The following is a 13,644-nucleotide window of genomic DNA, read 5'->3' as shown; positions in this document are numbered from 1 at the left end:
ACATACCTAAAGAATTTGGGTATGGTGGTATCCTGTCCTAGTTTTATTTATTACTGTGATAAAATACCCTGGTGTAAAACTTAGGGGAGAAAAGGGATCTTATTCACCTTATAATTTCAGGTTGTAGTTCATCATAACAGGGAAGTCGCAATGACAACAGCTATTCATAACACATCTAGAGTCAAAAGCAGAGACAAATGGATGTACACACGCTCACTTGCTTACTTGTTTGAGCTGAGCTAACCTAAACTACTCTCTTGTGCAATTCAGAATCCCCCTGACAAGGGAATGGTGATGCCCACAGTGAGCTGGGGTCTTCCCACAACAGTTAAGACATCCCACATGCACAGACAGGCCAACCCAATGTAGACTGTTCCATCAAGTTGACAATAAAAACTGATGATCAAGCAAGTGTTTGTTTCCCCCGCCCCTACCGAGCCTAACTCCCTCAGTGGTAGACCATCCTACATGTATTCTCCCAGGGTCTGATGAGAATGCTCTTTCTTTGGAGACTTCCTTCATAATCAGATCGGTTTGCATGCCGTGCTGAAAACACTTGTTAGCTGTCTGTATCCTCGCTGGTTGAGTCCTGTGTAGGCAAAGACCACCTGACTCACCGTTGCTTAGCAGAGTGTTTCACTGCAATGGGCCTGGAGGTGATGACTGGATGCAGTGGGACAGGGCAGAGTGGAGCATATTGGGATGGGAAAGCATTACAGCTTGGACTCCCAGAAAAGAGGAGCAAGAGAAACATCAGGAGAAGAGGATGGGTATACAGCAAGCTTCCACCCTGCTCTTTTTCATCTTCATGGACATTCTGCTTCTCCTGTAGCCTTCCTCTCCTCTGTGCTCTCCAGCTGCCTGCCATTCCTTACCTTCCAAACATCGCTCATCATCTGACTCATACACAAGTGTTTTGTCTTTTTGTTTTTTGTTTTGTTTTGTTTTGTTTAGGTATTTAATGGATATTTTGTTCACTTCTTTGCTCCTGAGAACCTGGACCCAATTCCCAAAAACATCCTTTTTGTTATTGATGTCAGTGGCTCCATGTGGGGAATTAAGATGAAGCAGGTAAGGACTCTGTGTTCGTGGGGTAGCTGATAGTCCTACCCCCTTTGCTTTCTTTTAATAATGCAGCATTATAAGTTATTATAAATAACAAGTCAGTGCTCCCTCTGACCCCGCACTTCGGACTAGAACTCAGGAACTGTACTTGTTGATCCTTACTGACTAAGGGCGTCAGCCCTTCCTAAAGTTGGGAGGGTATTGTATGTCCGCTTGGCTTATACAAAAATCAGTGCTTTCTTGTAAAAATCCTTCTGACCTCCAAGTTTCTTCTTCTCTCTTTCCTCTCTTGATTTTTTTTCTAATTCTGTGTCTCAAAACTAGCCCTTTGAACAATCCTATGTTTATATAATGTGTTCTCTTTCTGATCATGTCTTAGCACAGTGTTTAGCTTTAGTATATTGCCATTAGTCACAAGTAACTTTAAAAATCCTCATAAACATTTCATGAGTGTGTGTGTGTGTGTGTGTATGTACATGCTATGTACATGTGAGTGTCTATGTAGTGCACATGAAGGCCAGGGATGGACTTCTAGCATCTACTTCTATTACTCTCCACGTTATCTTTGGAGACAGAGTCTCTTCTCCAAACCCAGAGTGTGCCCTTTAGATTAAGGCTGGCTGGCCAGTAAATCCTTGGACATCTGCCTACCTCTGACCCCTCAGTGCTGGGGTTCTATGTGCATACCAGCACACTTGTCTTTTACATGGTTGGCGATGATCCAAACACAGGCCTTCAAACTTTCATAGCCAGCTCTTTACCCATGGAACCACCTCCCTGCCTATCTTTAGTCTATCATTTTTATCTACGTTGTCCTTCCTTGGGGTGCATATCGCATCTGAAGTCTTCTACTTCAGAGATCAACATAGGCTTATCCTTGATAAAGAGAATAGAGGCAAATCTAAGCAATAAGTGAGGTGATTTCTCCTCCTCCTCCTCTCTCTCCTCCTCCTCTTCCTTCTCCTCCTCCTCCTCCTCCTCCTCCTCTTCTTCTTCTTCTTCTTCTTCTTCTTCTTCTTCTTCTTCTTCTTCTTCTTCTTGGTTTTTCAAGAGAGAGCTTCTTTTGAACTCTCTCTATAGACCAGGCTTCATACTCAAATATCTGTCTGCCTCTGTCTTCCTTAGTGCTGGGATTAAAGGCATGCACCTCTACTGGCCAGCAATAATTTCTTAATTTGCCCATTAAGCCAAATAGTTTGAACAATCATTTAACTATTCCTTCATCGGGAGCCATTTTTGACCACCTCTTTGATTACTATTCTGTAACAACACAAAAGATGTCAGTGTCCTGGATGATCCCCGCCCATCTGAGCTGGACTGTGCTACAGATCCTGTTGTTGATAATCTGCTGCAGTTTTTTTTTTTTTTTTTTTTTTACTACAGGAGGCTTTCCTGTGCATTTTATAAAGTCAAGCATTATCTGTGACCTGGCTCACCTGACTTCAGTAGTGCAACCTCCATGCTAGTTGTGACAGCTACTAACTACATCCAGGCTGAGGAGGCAGGATAACAGCTAGTATGTGTACTGTGTACCAATGATGACCTGAGTTTAATCCCCAAAACCCATGTGAAAAAAATCAAGTGTGGTTTTGTGATCCCAGCTCTGGAGAGGCAGACTCAGACAGGCCCTTGAGTCTAACAGTCCAGCCAGCCTAGCACAATTAGGCCACTGAAAAACCCTGCCTTAAAAACTTTGGAAGACGTCACCTGAGCAATGACATCCTAGGTTCTCTTCTGGCCTTTACATGTACACACACACATGTGCATGTACAAACACACACATACACAAACACACAAAACTTCATTTTTTACCCTCTATTTTTAAAAAAAAAGTTGGCCCCCATTAACATCATTATTCTGAAACATATTTTTTATTTTTTTTTAAGATTTATTTATTATTATGTGTAAGTACACTGTAGCTGATTCGGACACACCAGAAGAGGGTGTCAGATCTTTGAAACATATTTTTATTTACCTTTCCTTTCTTTCTTCCTTTCTTCACTCAACAAATATCGGCGAAATACCTACTGTGTGTCTGGAAGCTCCAAGGGAATTCCTAAATTTGTGCTGCTTATTTTTAAAGTAGAACTAGTCAACCTGGTATATTTACGAATACAGAAAAAAACCTGAATATCTAATGTCCAATAGTATATGCTCAGAACATAAGGGACAGGTCTGTGTTAGTTGCAGTGTTTCTTTGGTAAGTTGAGCTTGAGTCAGTACTTGGAGGATGAACAGGGCCAGTGGTGGGCCTGTTGATTTCTCCTTTGGCTTGAATTGTATGTAATCGGACCTCACTCAGTTCTCTTTTGAAATAGACTGTGGAGGCGATGAAGACCATATTGGATGACCTAAGAACAGACGACCAATTCTCTGTGGTTGATTTCAACCATAATGTCCGAACCTGGAGAAATGATTTAGTTTCAGCTACTAAAACACAAATTGCAGATGCCAAGAGATACATTGAGAAAATCCAGCCTGGTGGAGGTGAGTGGGTCTGCCCTACAGCCTACAGGGAAACTTCTAAAAGGTTCCGTGTAGGTTCTCACAAGATTCATAGCCCCTGCTGAGTGTAGTGACAAGTCTTATAATCTTAGCGCTTAGAACAGTGTGGTAGAAGAAATGAAAGTTCAGAGTCCCCCTGAGCTACAGCTAGTTCAAGACCAGCCTGAAATACATAGTAAAGCCTGTTTCCAACAACTACAACAGCCAAGAATTATTATTCTCTAACTAACTGGCATTTGCCCAATCTGCTGTAGTCTTCTTTAAATACATGTATTGATTTTTTTAAAAAAATGAATAGTGTTGGTGGAGAAATAATAACACACAATGTGTTTGTGGAGAAATAATAACACACAATACATCTCATACATGTCTTTAAATATTTTACAAAAAATTGTTCATTAAGTCATTCTAGGCTTCCTTATTAACTATATGATGTATGTATGTGTGAGTGTGAATGTGAATGTGAGTGTGTGTGTGTGTGTGTGTGTGTGTGTGTGTGTGTGTGTGTGTGTGTAAAATATAAATATCTTCCAAAGAATTTCAGTAAGGTCATTTTGATTCCTTACATTTGTTGCCTTACAAGATGACAGACCAGTGCACTAAAGGGCTTATTTTATCAAAGGATAATTTAAAGTAAATTATTTACTGCACTGTGAGATCTTGATGATTAAAAAAAAATTGTCACTTTGAAAGCAATCAAGTGAATTTAATATTGAACAAATTATGTATAAGAAGTTAAACAGATGAACCTGAATCCAGGTTGTGGTGTATGTGTGTGTGTGTGTGTGTGTGTACATGCATGCGCACGTTATATCATTTTAACAGGCACGAATATCAACGAGGCATTGCTTCGGGCAATTTTCATTTTGAATGAAGCCAGTAACATGGGATTGCTGAACCCCGACTCAGTCTCTCTGATCATTTTGGTTTCTGATGGAGATCCAACAGTAGGCAAGTATTTCTACTGACCAATGTTTTCACTGCTGCTTCGAAGAATGTTATTTGCTTAATATGGGAACTGTAATGGCATCTATGTACATTTCTAAAACATTTGAAACCCTGGCTTCGGCAAGGAAATCTCCTGACCCAGAAGCACCCAGGAGCAATCTTTTAAAAAAAATCGTGTGAGAAGATTTGCATTTGCATGAGGAGAGCTAATGAAAGGTGGAAAGCATGGGCATAGAAATCAAAATGAAACTCAAAGGAAACAAATATATAGAAATGTGCAAAGCCAGACTAGGATACCATTTCAGCAGCATTGTTAACCAGGCATTGCTCTTGAAAGCCTCTGTTTCTCCAATACACACACACACACACACACACACACACACACAAACAGGCTCAGAAAAGTAAGGCTGCATGCTCATCTACATTGTGAGAGCTGCTGGCGTGGGATGGTAACTGCCTTTATTTCCTCAGCATTAGGTCTGGGGAGATGGGAGATGGGAGTGTTGAACGGTTGGTACTTATCTCAGTTCCCACAGGAATGTGCTCTCTATTGTTCTTCGTTTTCTTTCCAGCTGCTATGGGAGAAATGACTGCTGGCTTGGACAACCTTTCAATAAATCATTTTTTCTTTATCTACAAAATGGTTTCAGCATCTCCCTGTTTCTATTACCTGCTGTTATTTTTATGTGCACCTTCATATTGGCGAGAATTGGGAATAATGGATGCCAGGTGGTATGGCCATGGATGCCTTGCTGTATGCACAAGGATGGTGCTGTACAGACGAATAAGAGAAAAGTGTGGCAGGCAATTATCACAATGGCAACTGGGGGTTCAGAAGGAGGAGGACCATCCCCTTCCATTAGCACTGACACCAACTGGAACCGTTGTTATGTGTTTGTGGTCGAGTCTCTCTTTCTTCCATTTATATCTTGTAGCTTTTAAAATGCCATTTTTGAATAATATCATAAAGGACAAAAGAAAATCACACACACATACACACACATATATACATATGTTATGCCTGTTACTTACTCTCATTTCCTAATCACTCATTTTCTGCACTGGAGTACATCTCTGGCTACTAGCTTCCTTAGGCATTAGTACATCCCCATCTTACTTTATGTACATATTTGTGTGTGCATGTATATATACATATATAGGTAAGGATGCATGCATTAAATATAAGGATACCCTACATGCATCCATTTACTTTGATTTTACTCTTTTAAAAAAATACCTCAGGGCTGGAGAGATGGCTCAGCAGTTAAGATCACTGACTGCTCTTCCAGAGGTTCTGAGTTCAATTCCAGCAACCACATGGTGGCTCACAGGGATCCCATGCCTTCTTCTAGTGTGTCTGAAGACAGCTACAGTGTACTCACATACATAAAACAAATAAATAAATCTATGAAAAATACCTCTAAAGAACTGGAGAGATGGCTCAGTGGTTAAAAGCACTTGCTTTTTGCAGTGGACCTGGGTTTGATTCCCAGCACCTATAAGGAATCTCACCACCATCACTCCAGTTTCAGGGCATCTAATGTCCTCTTCTGACCTCCAAGGTCACTAGGCACATATATTGTGCACATACATGCATACAGGCATATTTCATACTCATAAATTAAATAAATGTTTTTAAATTTAAATACTTTGATGGGGCTAAGGAAATTGTTCGGGGGGGGCGGTAAAAGTACTTACTATACAAGCATAAGATCTGGGTTTGAATCTTCAGAACCCATGCACATAAAAACTGGACATAGTGGTGAGGGCGCTGTACAGCTTTACTCTCAGCACAAAGGCAAGAGAATCTCTGAATTTGAGGCCACCCTACTCTTTGGAATGAGTTCCAGGAAACACAGAGAAAACCTGCCATAGAAAAAGAATCAGAAAAACAAAACCAAAAAAAGGTTGGACATGGCTTTTCATACCTGCAACGTTAGTTTTGTGGGGACAGAAATAGGAGAGTCTCAAGAGCCTGTGGCCAGCCTGCCTCACTGACACAGCAAGTTTCCAGTTCAGTGGTTGACGCAGTGTCAAGGCAATAAGGTGGACAACGGAACAGGAAGAGTCCAGTGTCACCCTCTGGCTTTGACATGTATGTCTGAGGCTTGTGCACTTTGCACACACATAAGCCTACCTCTCTCTCTGACAGAAACAAAATGCAATGTCTTTGAACATGAAAGTAGAGGAGTGGCTAGCTGGAAGGAGAAAAGTGATCAGCAGGAATGGGCAGTGACAAAAAAAAATGATAACAGGGATAATTTGCCCAAAATAAATTATGTGCGTATAGAAAATGCCACAACAAAATTCATTGTTCCATAAAATAATATATGCTAATAAAACACTGCGATGCTTTTGAGGTTATTGGATATGAATGCCTAGAGTGGTTGCATAGGATTTCCAAGCTCCATAACTTAACCAACTTCTTTTGTGGGTGACCTGTTTTGAATTGTTTCTGTCACTATAACTAAGGAATGTTACTAGGCACTGTTACCACCACATCAAACCTTCATGAAAGAGCCCATCCATTTTAAAAGTTCTAAGTTTGACTTGCTGGATCAGAGGGTAAATGCAGTTTTAGTTTTGATTGGTTTTAAAGATTTACCTCTTCTTACTGGTTCCTCTTGCTTTTCTGCCACCACCAATTCTAGGGGAACTAAAACTGTCCAAAATTCAGAAAAATGTGAAGCAAACCATCCAAGATAACATCTCCCTGTTTAGTTTGGGAATCGGATTTGATGTCGACTATGATTTTTTGAAGAGGCTGTCCAATGAAAATCGTGGTATTGCTCAGCGGATCTATGGGAACCGGGACACATCTTCCCAGCTCAAGGTAACATTCCTTTTCTACTTTCCTGCAGATCATCCGATTGTTCATACTGATCCCCTCAGAAGACACTGAACTTAGCTCAGGTTTGCTGGAGCCATATTTGCTCTTAAAACTCCAGCAACTCTTCAGTTGCTTTCGCACACATTCCCATCACTGCTTTCAGCACTGGCTAACGTGAAACAGAAAGACCAAGACCAAACCTGTGCCTGTTCTGTGAACCAAGAGGCCTTTATCCACCTTGAGCTTCTGTCAGCCTCCTCGTCCCACGAGCAGTTGCTCATCCCACTTTCATGGCCACCTATTTTCTCTCTGAATTGTGTTGGCATTTTAGATATTATTTTTATAATGTAAACCAAGTCCAACTGGGCCCTTTAAGCTTCCTTAAACAAGACAGAGAGACCAATTGGGTGGCATGTTGACAAATGCCTTTAATTCCAACATACAGGAAGTAGAAACTAGTGGATCTCTGTGGGTTCAAGGAAGGAAGGAAGGAGGGAGGGAGAAAGGGAGGGAGAGAGAGAAGGAGGGAAGGGGAAGAAATGAAGGAAGGAAGGAAGGAAGGGAGGGAGGGAGGGAGGAAAGGAGGTAGGGAAGAAGGAAAGAAGGAAGGAAGGGAGGGAGGAAGAAATGAAGGAAGGAAGGAAGGAAAGAAGGAAGGAAGGAAGGAAGGAAGAGTGACGACTTGAAACTAGCAAATAATTAGCTTCACAAGCTTTTTATGATACCCGTTTTTATTAAATGGACAACCAAACTAGGCCAATGACAAGAACAGCATTGGAAGCTTGGTCTACCTAGAAGATATGGTTCTGATTCAGGTTATTTCAACCCAGATAGCTTTTATTATAAATGCCACAAGCTTTCATTTCTGATCATAACAAAAAAGGGGAGAAATTTTTTGGCTTTTAAATTGTAGATAATTTCCTATGTTTTTGTTTTCCCACCCAGAGTTCATGGTCATGGGTGCCCATAATCCCAGAGATCCATGCCAATAAATTAAGAGATATTAAGACATATTGAGAAGTCTGAGGTTGGGGGAGGCACACTTTAGATCTACAATGTGGTATGAAAATAACTATTTGTGTATTTTTTTTCTTTCCTATGACTTCTAGAAATTTTACAATCAGGTCTCTACTCCACTGCTCAGAAATGTCCAGTTCAACTACCCTCAGGCATCAGTAACAGATGTCACCCAAAACAGTTTCCACAACTACTTTGGAGGTTCTGAGATCGTGGTGGCAGGGAAATTTGATCCCAGCAAACTGGCAGAAGTTCAGAGCATCATCACTGCGACTTCGGTACGTTTGCTTCCCTGCTTATTCTAAAATTACTAATTGGTGCCCTGATGCATTCGATCTCTGCGTTAACAAGCTAACATTCTGCATCCCCAAGCATTTGTGTAGAAGAAAAGCAAGAGTTCAAAGAGAAGGCATGGCGCATCTCTGCCATCTTTTCAACCATGCTATAAAACCTCATTTTTTTTTTTTTTTTACTCAAACCCAACCCCAGTGTCTGGACTTTGTGCTCTAAGCCTACCTATCTAGTCAAGGCTCTCTTCCTAGAATAACCCCCAAGTGCATTTACTGCAGATGAGTTAACTGTAATTCTGATGCATGTGTGCCCATCAATTGATGCTTCCATTGTCTAGGCGAACACAGAATTGGTTTTGGAAACCTTGAGTCAAATGGATGACCTGGAGGAGTTTCTATCAAAAGACAAGCATGCAGACCCCGACTTTACCAAGAAGCTATGGGCCTATCTCACAGTCAACCAACTGCTAGCAGAGAGGTAAGGCAAGAAGAGTGTATAATTATAAACATAAAATGTCTATCTAGAATATTTGAAAGTCAGGGTTGGGAATATAGCTTAGCATCAAAGCCTTTGCCTAAAACACACAAGGCTCTGGGTATAATTCCCATACTTCCAACCAAACAGCAAATGGGACATTTGAAATCATGAGCAAGAAGTATTTGGAACCAAGAAAGGTATCAAATTAACGGAGGGACTGGATTATTACTCACTTGCTTACAACACTTTAACAAAAACTGGGTTATTTCTTCTCCTTTCTTCCTCCTCCTCCTCTTTCTCTTCCTTCTCCTTCTCCTGCTTCTTCCCCTTCTTGTCTTTCAATTAAAATGGAACAAGGAGCCTGAAGACATGGATCAGCAGCTAAGAGCACTGGCTGCTCTTCCAGAGGACTGGGTGCGACTCCCAGCACACACATGCCAGCTCTAACTCCAGTTCCAAGGAACATAGTGCTGTCTTCTGGTATCTCTGAGCACTGTACATGCATGGTACACAGAAACATACCTATATACATTTTAAAAAGTTTAAATGTTTAAAATTTAAATGCAACATATGTGAGATGTGTAGAGTGCATTGATTTTAAGTATGTAGTTTAGTGGATATACATGTATATATACATATATACATTGAAGATATCTATATCTGTCTATATATGTATATCTATACCTATGTCTATCCTTATTTATTTCTATCTCTATATCTGTACCATCAGTATCTATAACCATCCTGCTATAAATGTAGAACTACTGAAGGTCGCCTTGCTCTCCTTTCGTACATCCAGAGGAAGCCACTATTTTTGCCATGTATCAACACTGATTGGGTTTGTCTGTTGCTGAACATACATAACCATACAACCCATTTCTGACTTTCACTCAGCCTGATGACTGTTAGATTCAGCCATGTTGCTGTGCATGTCAATAGTCCATTTGCATCTCCTCTTGAAGAATAGGTCCAAGAAAACATTTATGACTGTGTGATTACAATGTACCCTGAAGGAACAGCTTTTTCATACTTATGCCATCGCTGTCTTCTCGGCTGAGCTGTATTTCAAATCTCTAACATAACATCCTGTCATTAGAAAAGCACTTGTACACATGCACTGAAGTTTCATGGGAATATTTGCTAAAACTTACCATTTCAAGGCTCCCACCTCACCTCTTGGATAAGATTCTCAGGAAGATGGACCAAGGCCATTGAACTAGGTTATAAGAACCATCACATAACAGAACTCACAGAGAAGACCCCTGATGTCAATAAGGTTATATTAAAAAACTACACATGGCTATAAGCTGTGGTTTTGAAGTAAGAAAGGAATAACCCTGCCCCATGGACAGAAGTATTTTGGCTATACCCAAAAACATAGAGAAGTTGTTCTGGACATTAAATATTGATTTTTAAAACTCTGTAAGAAAGACCAGTGGTTTCTAGGATTTCAGGAAATGGATAGAACAGAACATTTTAGGGCAGAGGAACTTGTTTGTTGTATCTATTTATTCATGGGATGTACAAGTAAATGGCAGTGTAAACCACTTACCTATATGCCAACACATCTGTATATGCTTCATCTGTGGTCACACATGTACCTCTCTGGTACAAGACGTCTGTAATCCAGGAGGCTACAGGTCAGTGGGGTACATGGAGATCCTCTTAGTACCTTTTACTCAATTTCACCATGAACCTAAAACTACTCTGAAAAAAAATGTTTTTAAAACTAATCCCTTGAGGGGCAGTCAGGTGGCTCAGCAGACGAAGGTGCTTGTGGCAATGCTTATTAACCTGAGTCTGTTCTTGGGCTCCTACATGATGGCAGTAGAGAAGCAACTCCCATATGTTGTTCTCTGTCTTCCACACAGGCACTATGGCACATGTGTGCATACATACACACACACACACACACACACACACACACACACACACACACACACACACAAAACAAGTAAACATAATAAAAAAAAAATTCCCTAGAGACCACACGGCTCCATGACATACTAAGGCTCATGAAGCCAGTTGGTTCTGTTTCTCTCTTGCCTTAGGCACCCTCATTCTGTGCCCAGGGTGACTATCAGAATGGGGAGTAGAGAGGTTTGGGGCACAAGCTCGCCCTGGTATATGGTGATGTTCTTCAATATCTGTCTTTGGAATGCAGAAGTCTGGCTCCTACAGCTGCCATCAAAAGGAAAATCACAAAAACAATCCTGCAGATGTCTCTAGACCATCATATTGTAACGCCGCTTACTTCCATGGTGATAGAGAATGATGCTGGAGACGAGCGCATGCTGGCTGACTCCCCACCACAGGACCACTCCTGTTGCTCAGGTCAGTGCTTTATGTCCTTACGGGGCAACAAGATGAAGTGGCCTTCTTATCTTGTGTTGGTGTGCTAAAGCCTCTGCTCCCATCTTCTATCCACCTTTTGCTTCCAGCAAGTCTCCAAGCTTAAGTTTAGTTTTGCCAGTGGGCATGATGGTACCAGCTCTCTGTTTAGCCAAGGATGAACTTGTACTCCTGGTCCTCCTGCCTCCACTTTCTGAGTGCTAGAATTGTAGGCATGTGTCACTATGGGCAGCAGAGGAGTTCTTTCTCCACAGATCCATTTATAGTCTTAGATACTGGAAGAATTGGATGCTAAAAGGAACAAGAAGAGGGGGGATTCTGACTAAAAAGGGGGAGGCTGTGGGTTGAAGGTTGTAGCAGAGTGCTTACCTTGCATGCTCGAAACCCTGGGTTTGGTGCTTAGCACTGCATTTTTTTTTAAAGATGGGAAGAGAAAATCTTAGCTGAGAACCTTTGGGTGGGAAAGAGGATGCAAAAATCAGATTCTTTAAATTAAAGAAATTTAAATTTCTATGAAAGAGTCCATAGAAATTGGGATTTCTTCTACACAGGTGCACTTTATTATGGCACCAAGGTTGCCTCAGGTCCCATCCCATCTTGGGCCAACCCATCCCCAACTCCAGAGACAGCCATGCTTGCAGTCGGAGTGAAGCCACTTGAGTCTACTCCACCTCCTTATTTGAATCAAGGTAAAAGCATTTCTCCCTTCTTAACCCATCAGAATTCAGTTCAGTGGTGATTTCCATCAATGAATGGAATCTCCATGTTTTGAGAAGCTTACTGACTTTTACAGGCATTGTTGCCTTCTATGAAGAGCCAAAAGCTCCATGAGTTAGCTTAGTGCAGAGTCATAACAAAATAACTGGATCGTGCCTGGTGTCCCTTCTTGTTGGGTGCTAGTCCTAGCATCAGGGCCTCATTCTCTGACATCATGGAAACCTAATGACCTCTGAAGGGCTCCATGTCCAGATACCATCATATGTTGAGGTGTAAGGCTCAGAATATGAATTTGCATGGGGACAAACCCATACCTCACACTATTTCCAACTGTATGAAGTGAGCTCTCAGTAATAGAAGAGATTCTCTTCTCATGGGAATGCATTGGTGGAGCACAGCTTCACATTTGATGAATAGCCTCGACTGGTTAAGCACTAACTAGTTGCTCAGCATATGGATGTTATCATTGAATAGGAAACTATTCGTTTTTTGGCCCAAATACATTCGTTGTCACACGCATGTGGGAGGCACGGATTGTAGATGTGATCATCTAAAAGTCACTAACACATATTTGTTGGAGAGTTTGGACACTGAGGCACCATTCTGCACTCTCAATGCACAATGGACACATTCCCTGTCAACATGTGAGACAGAGGTGCCACCCGGAGGGCTTAACAGTAAATGCAGCTCCTCCTGTTGCCCCAGAGTTTACAGAAATGGTAGCTACACGAACTCTGTCAATTACAAGCTTTGCAACCGATAATGTTTACTCACACTGTGGCTGAACATGGGGTGACATGGGACATGATACAGGCCTCAAAGCCACATACCCTAGGGCTTGAGGATATGTATAGGGCAGAGAAATGGTGATTACTGTGTGGGGAAGAGTTGGAGGGATCGTGGTTTACAAACACACAATTAGATTCCAGAGGCTGTTATGTAATGCACATTCAGAAAACAGAGGTATTCCCATCATCGGAAGATGGAGTGACAGCCTTCTGCTATCATAAAGTCACCCATCAGACACCTGCTTGTGTTCAAGGGAAGAGTCAGTGGCTTCAACGAGTGAGGTCTTCAGGTCGTTGGGAAGTAACCTAGGCAACTATTATCACTGTGATGGGACACACCAGGAGTGCTCGCCACAGCAAAGCTAGGAGGCAAACAGCTAACTCAGCTGTGTCACCTCTGTGGTTAGTGCTTGTCAAAGTTGACAGAAAGCCATGAGCTGAGGGCTTGCCCAGGTTTCCTTGCTTTACCTCATGCCCTGACTTTGTGCGTGTGTATGTGTGTGTGTGTGTGTGTGTGTGTTTGTCTGTGTGTGTGTACGTGTGTGTCTGTGTGTGTACGTGTGCATGTGTGCGTGTGTGTCTGTGTGTCTGTGTGTGCGTGTGTGCGTGTGCGTGTGCATGTGTGTGCGTGTGTGCGTGTGTGTGCGTGTGTGT

The 13,644-nt window shown here is 41.8% G+C and overlaps 1 protein-coding gene across 1 annotated transcript in view; it reads left to right on the top strand.

The window, feature by feature from the left end:
- Nucleotides 1-13,644, top strand: part of Itih2 (inter-alpha-trypsin inhibitor heavy chain 2) — a 33,841-nt gene that overhangs the window by 13,810 nt on the left and 6,387 nt on the right. The window contains exons 9-16 of the mRNA XM_031358491.1: nucleotides 955-1,071; nucleotides 3,384-3,552; nucleotides 4,396-4,521; nucleotides 7,170-7,351; nucleotides 8,458-8,643; nucleotides 8,994-9,133; nucleotides 11,298-11,467; nucleotides 12,037-12,174. Coding sequence (XP_031214351.1) covers nucleotides 955-1,071; nucleotides 3,384-3,552; nucleotides 4,396-4,521; nucleotides 7,170-7,351; nucleotides 8,458-8,643; nucleotides 8,994-9,133; nucleotides 11,298-11,467; nucleotides 12,037-12,174 — 1,228 coding nt within the window. The remainder of the gene's footprint in view (nucleotides 1-954; nucleotides 1,072-3,383; nucleotides 3,553-4,395; nucleotides 4,522-7,169; nucleotides 7,352-8,457; nucleotides 8,644-8,993; nucleotides 9,134-11,297; nucleotides 11,468-12,036; nucleotides 12,175-13,644) is intronic.

This window comes from Mastomys coucha, unplaced genomic scaffold, assembly GCF_008632895.1.
Source record: "Mastomys coucha isolate ucsf_1 unplaced genomic scaffold, UCSF_Mcou_1 pScaffold7, whole genome shotgun sequence".
Lineage (NCBI taxonomy): Eukaryota > Metazoa > Chordata > Mammalia > Rodentia > Muridae > Mastomys > Mastomys coucha.
This window is presented reverse-complemented; position numbering and strand designations above follow the sequence as displayed.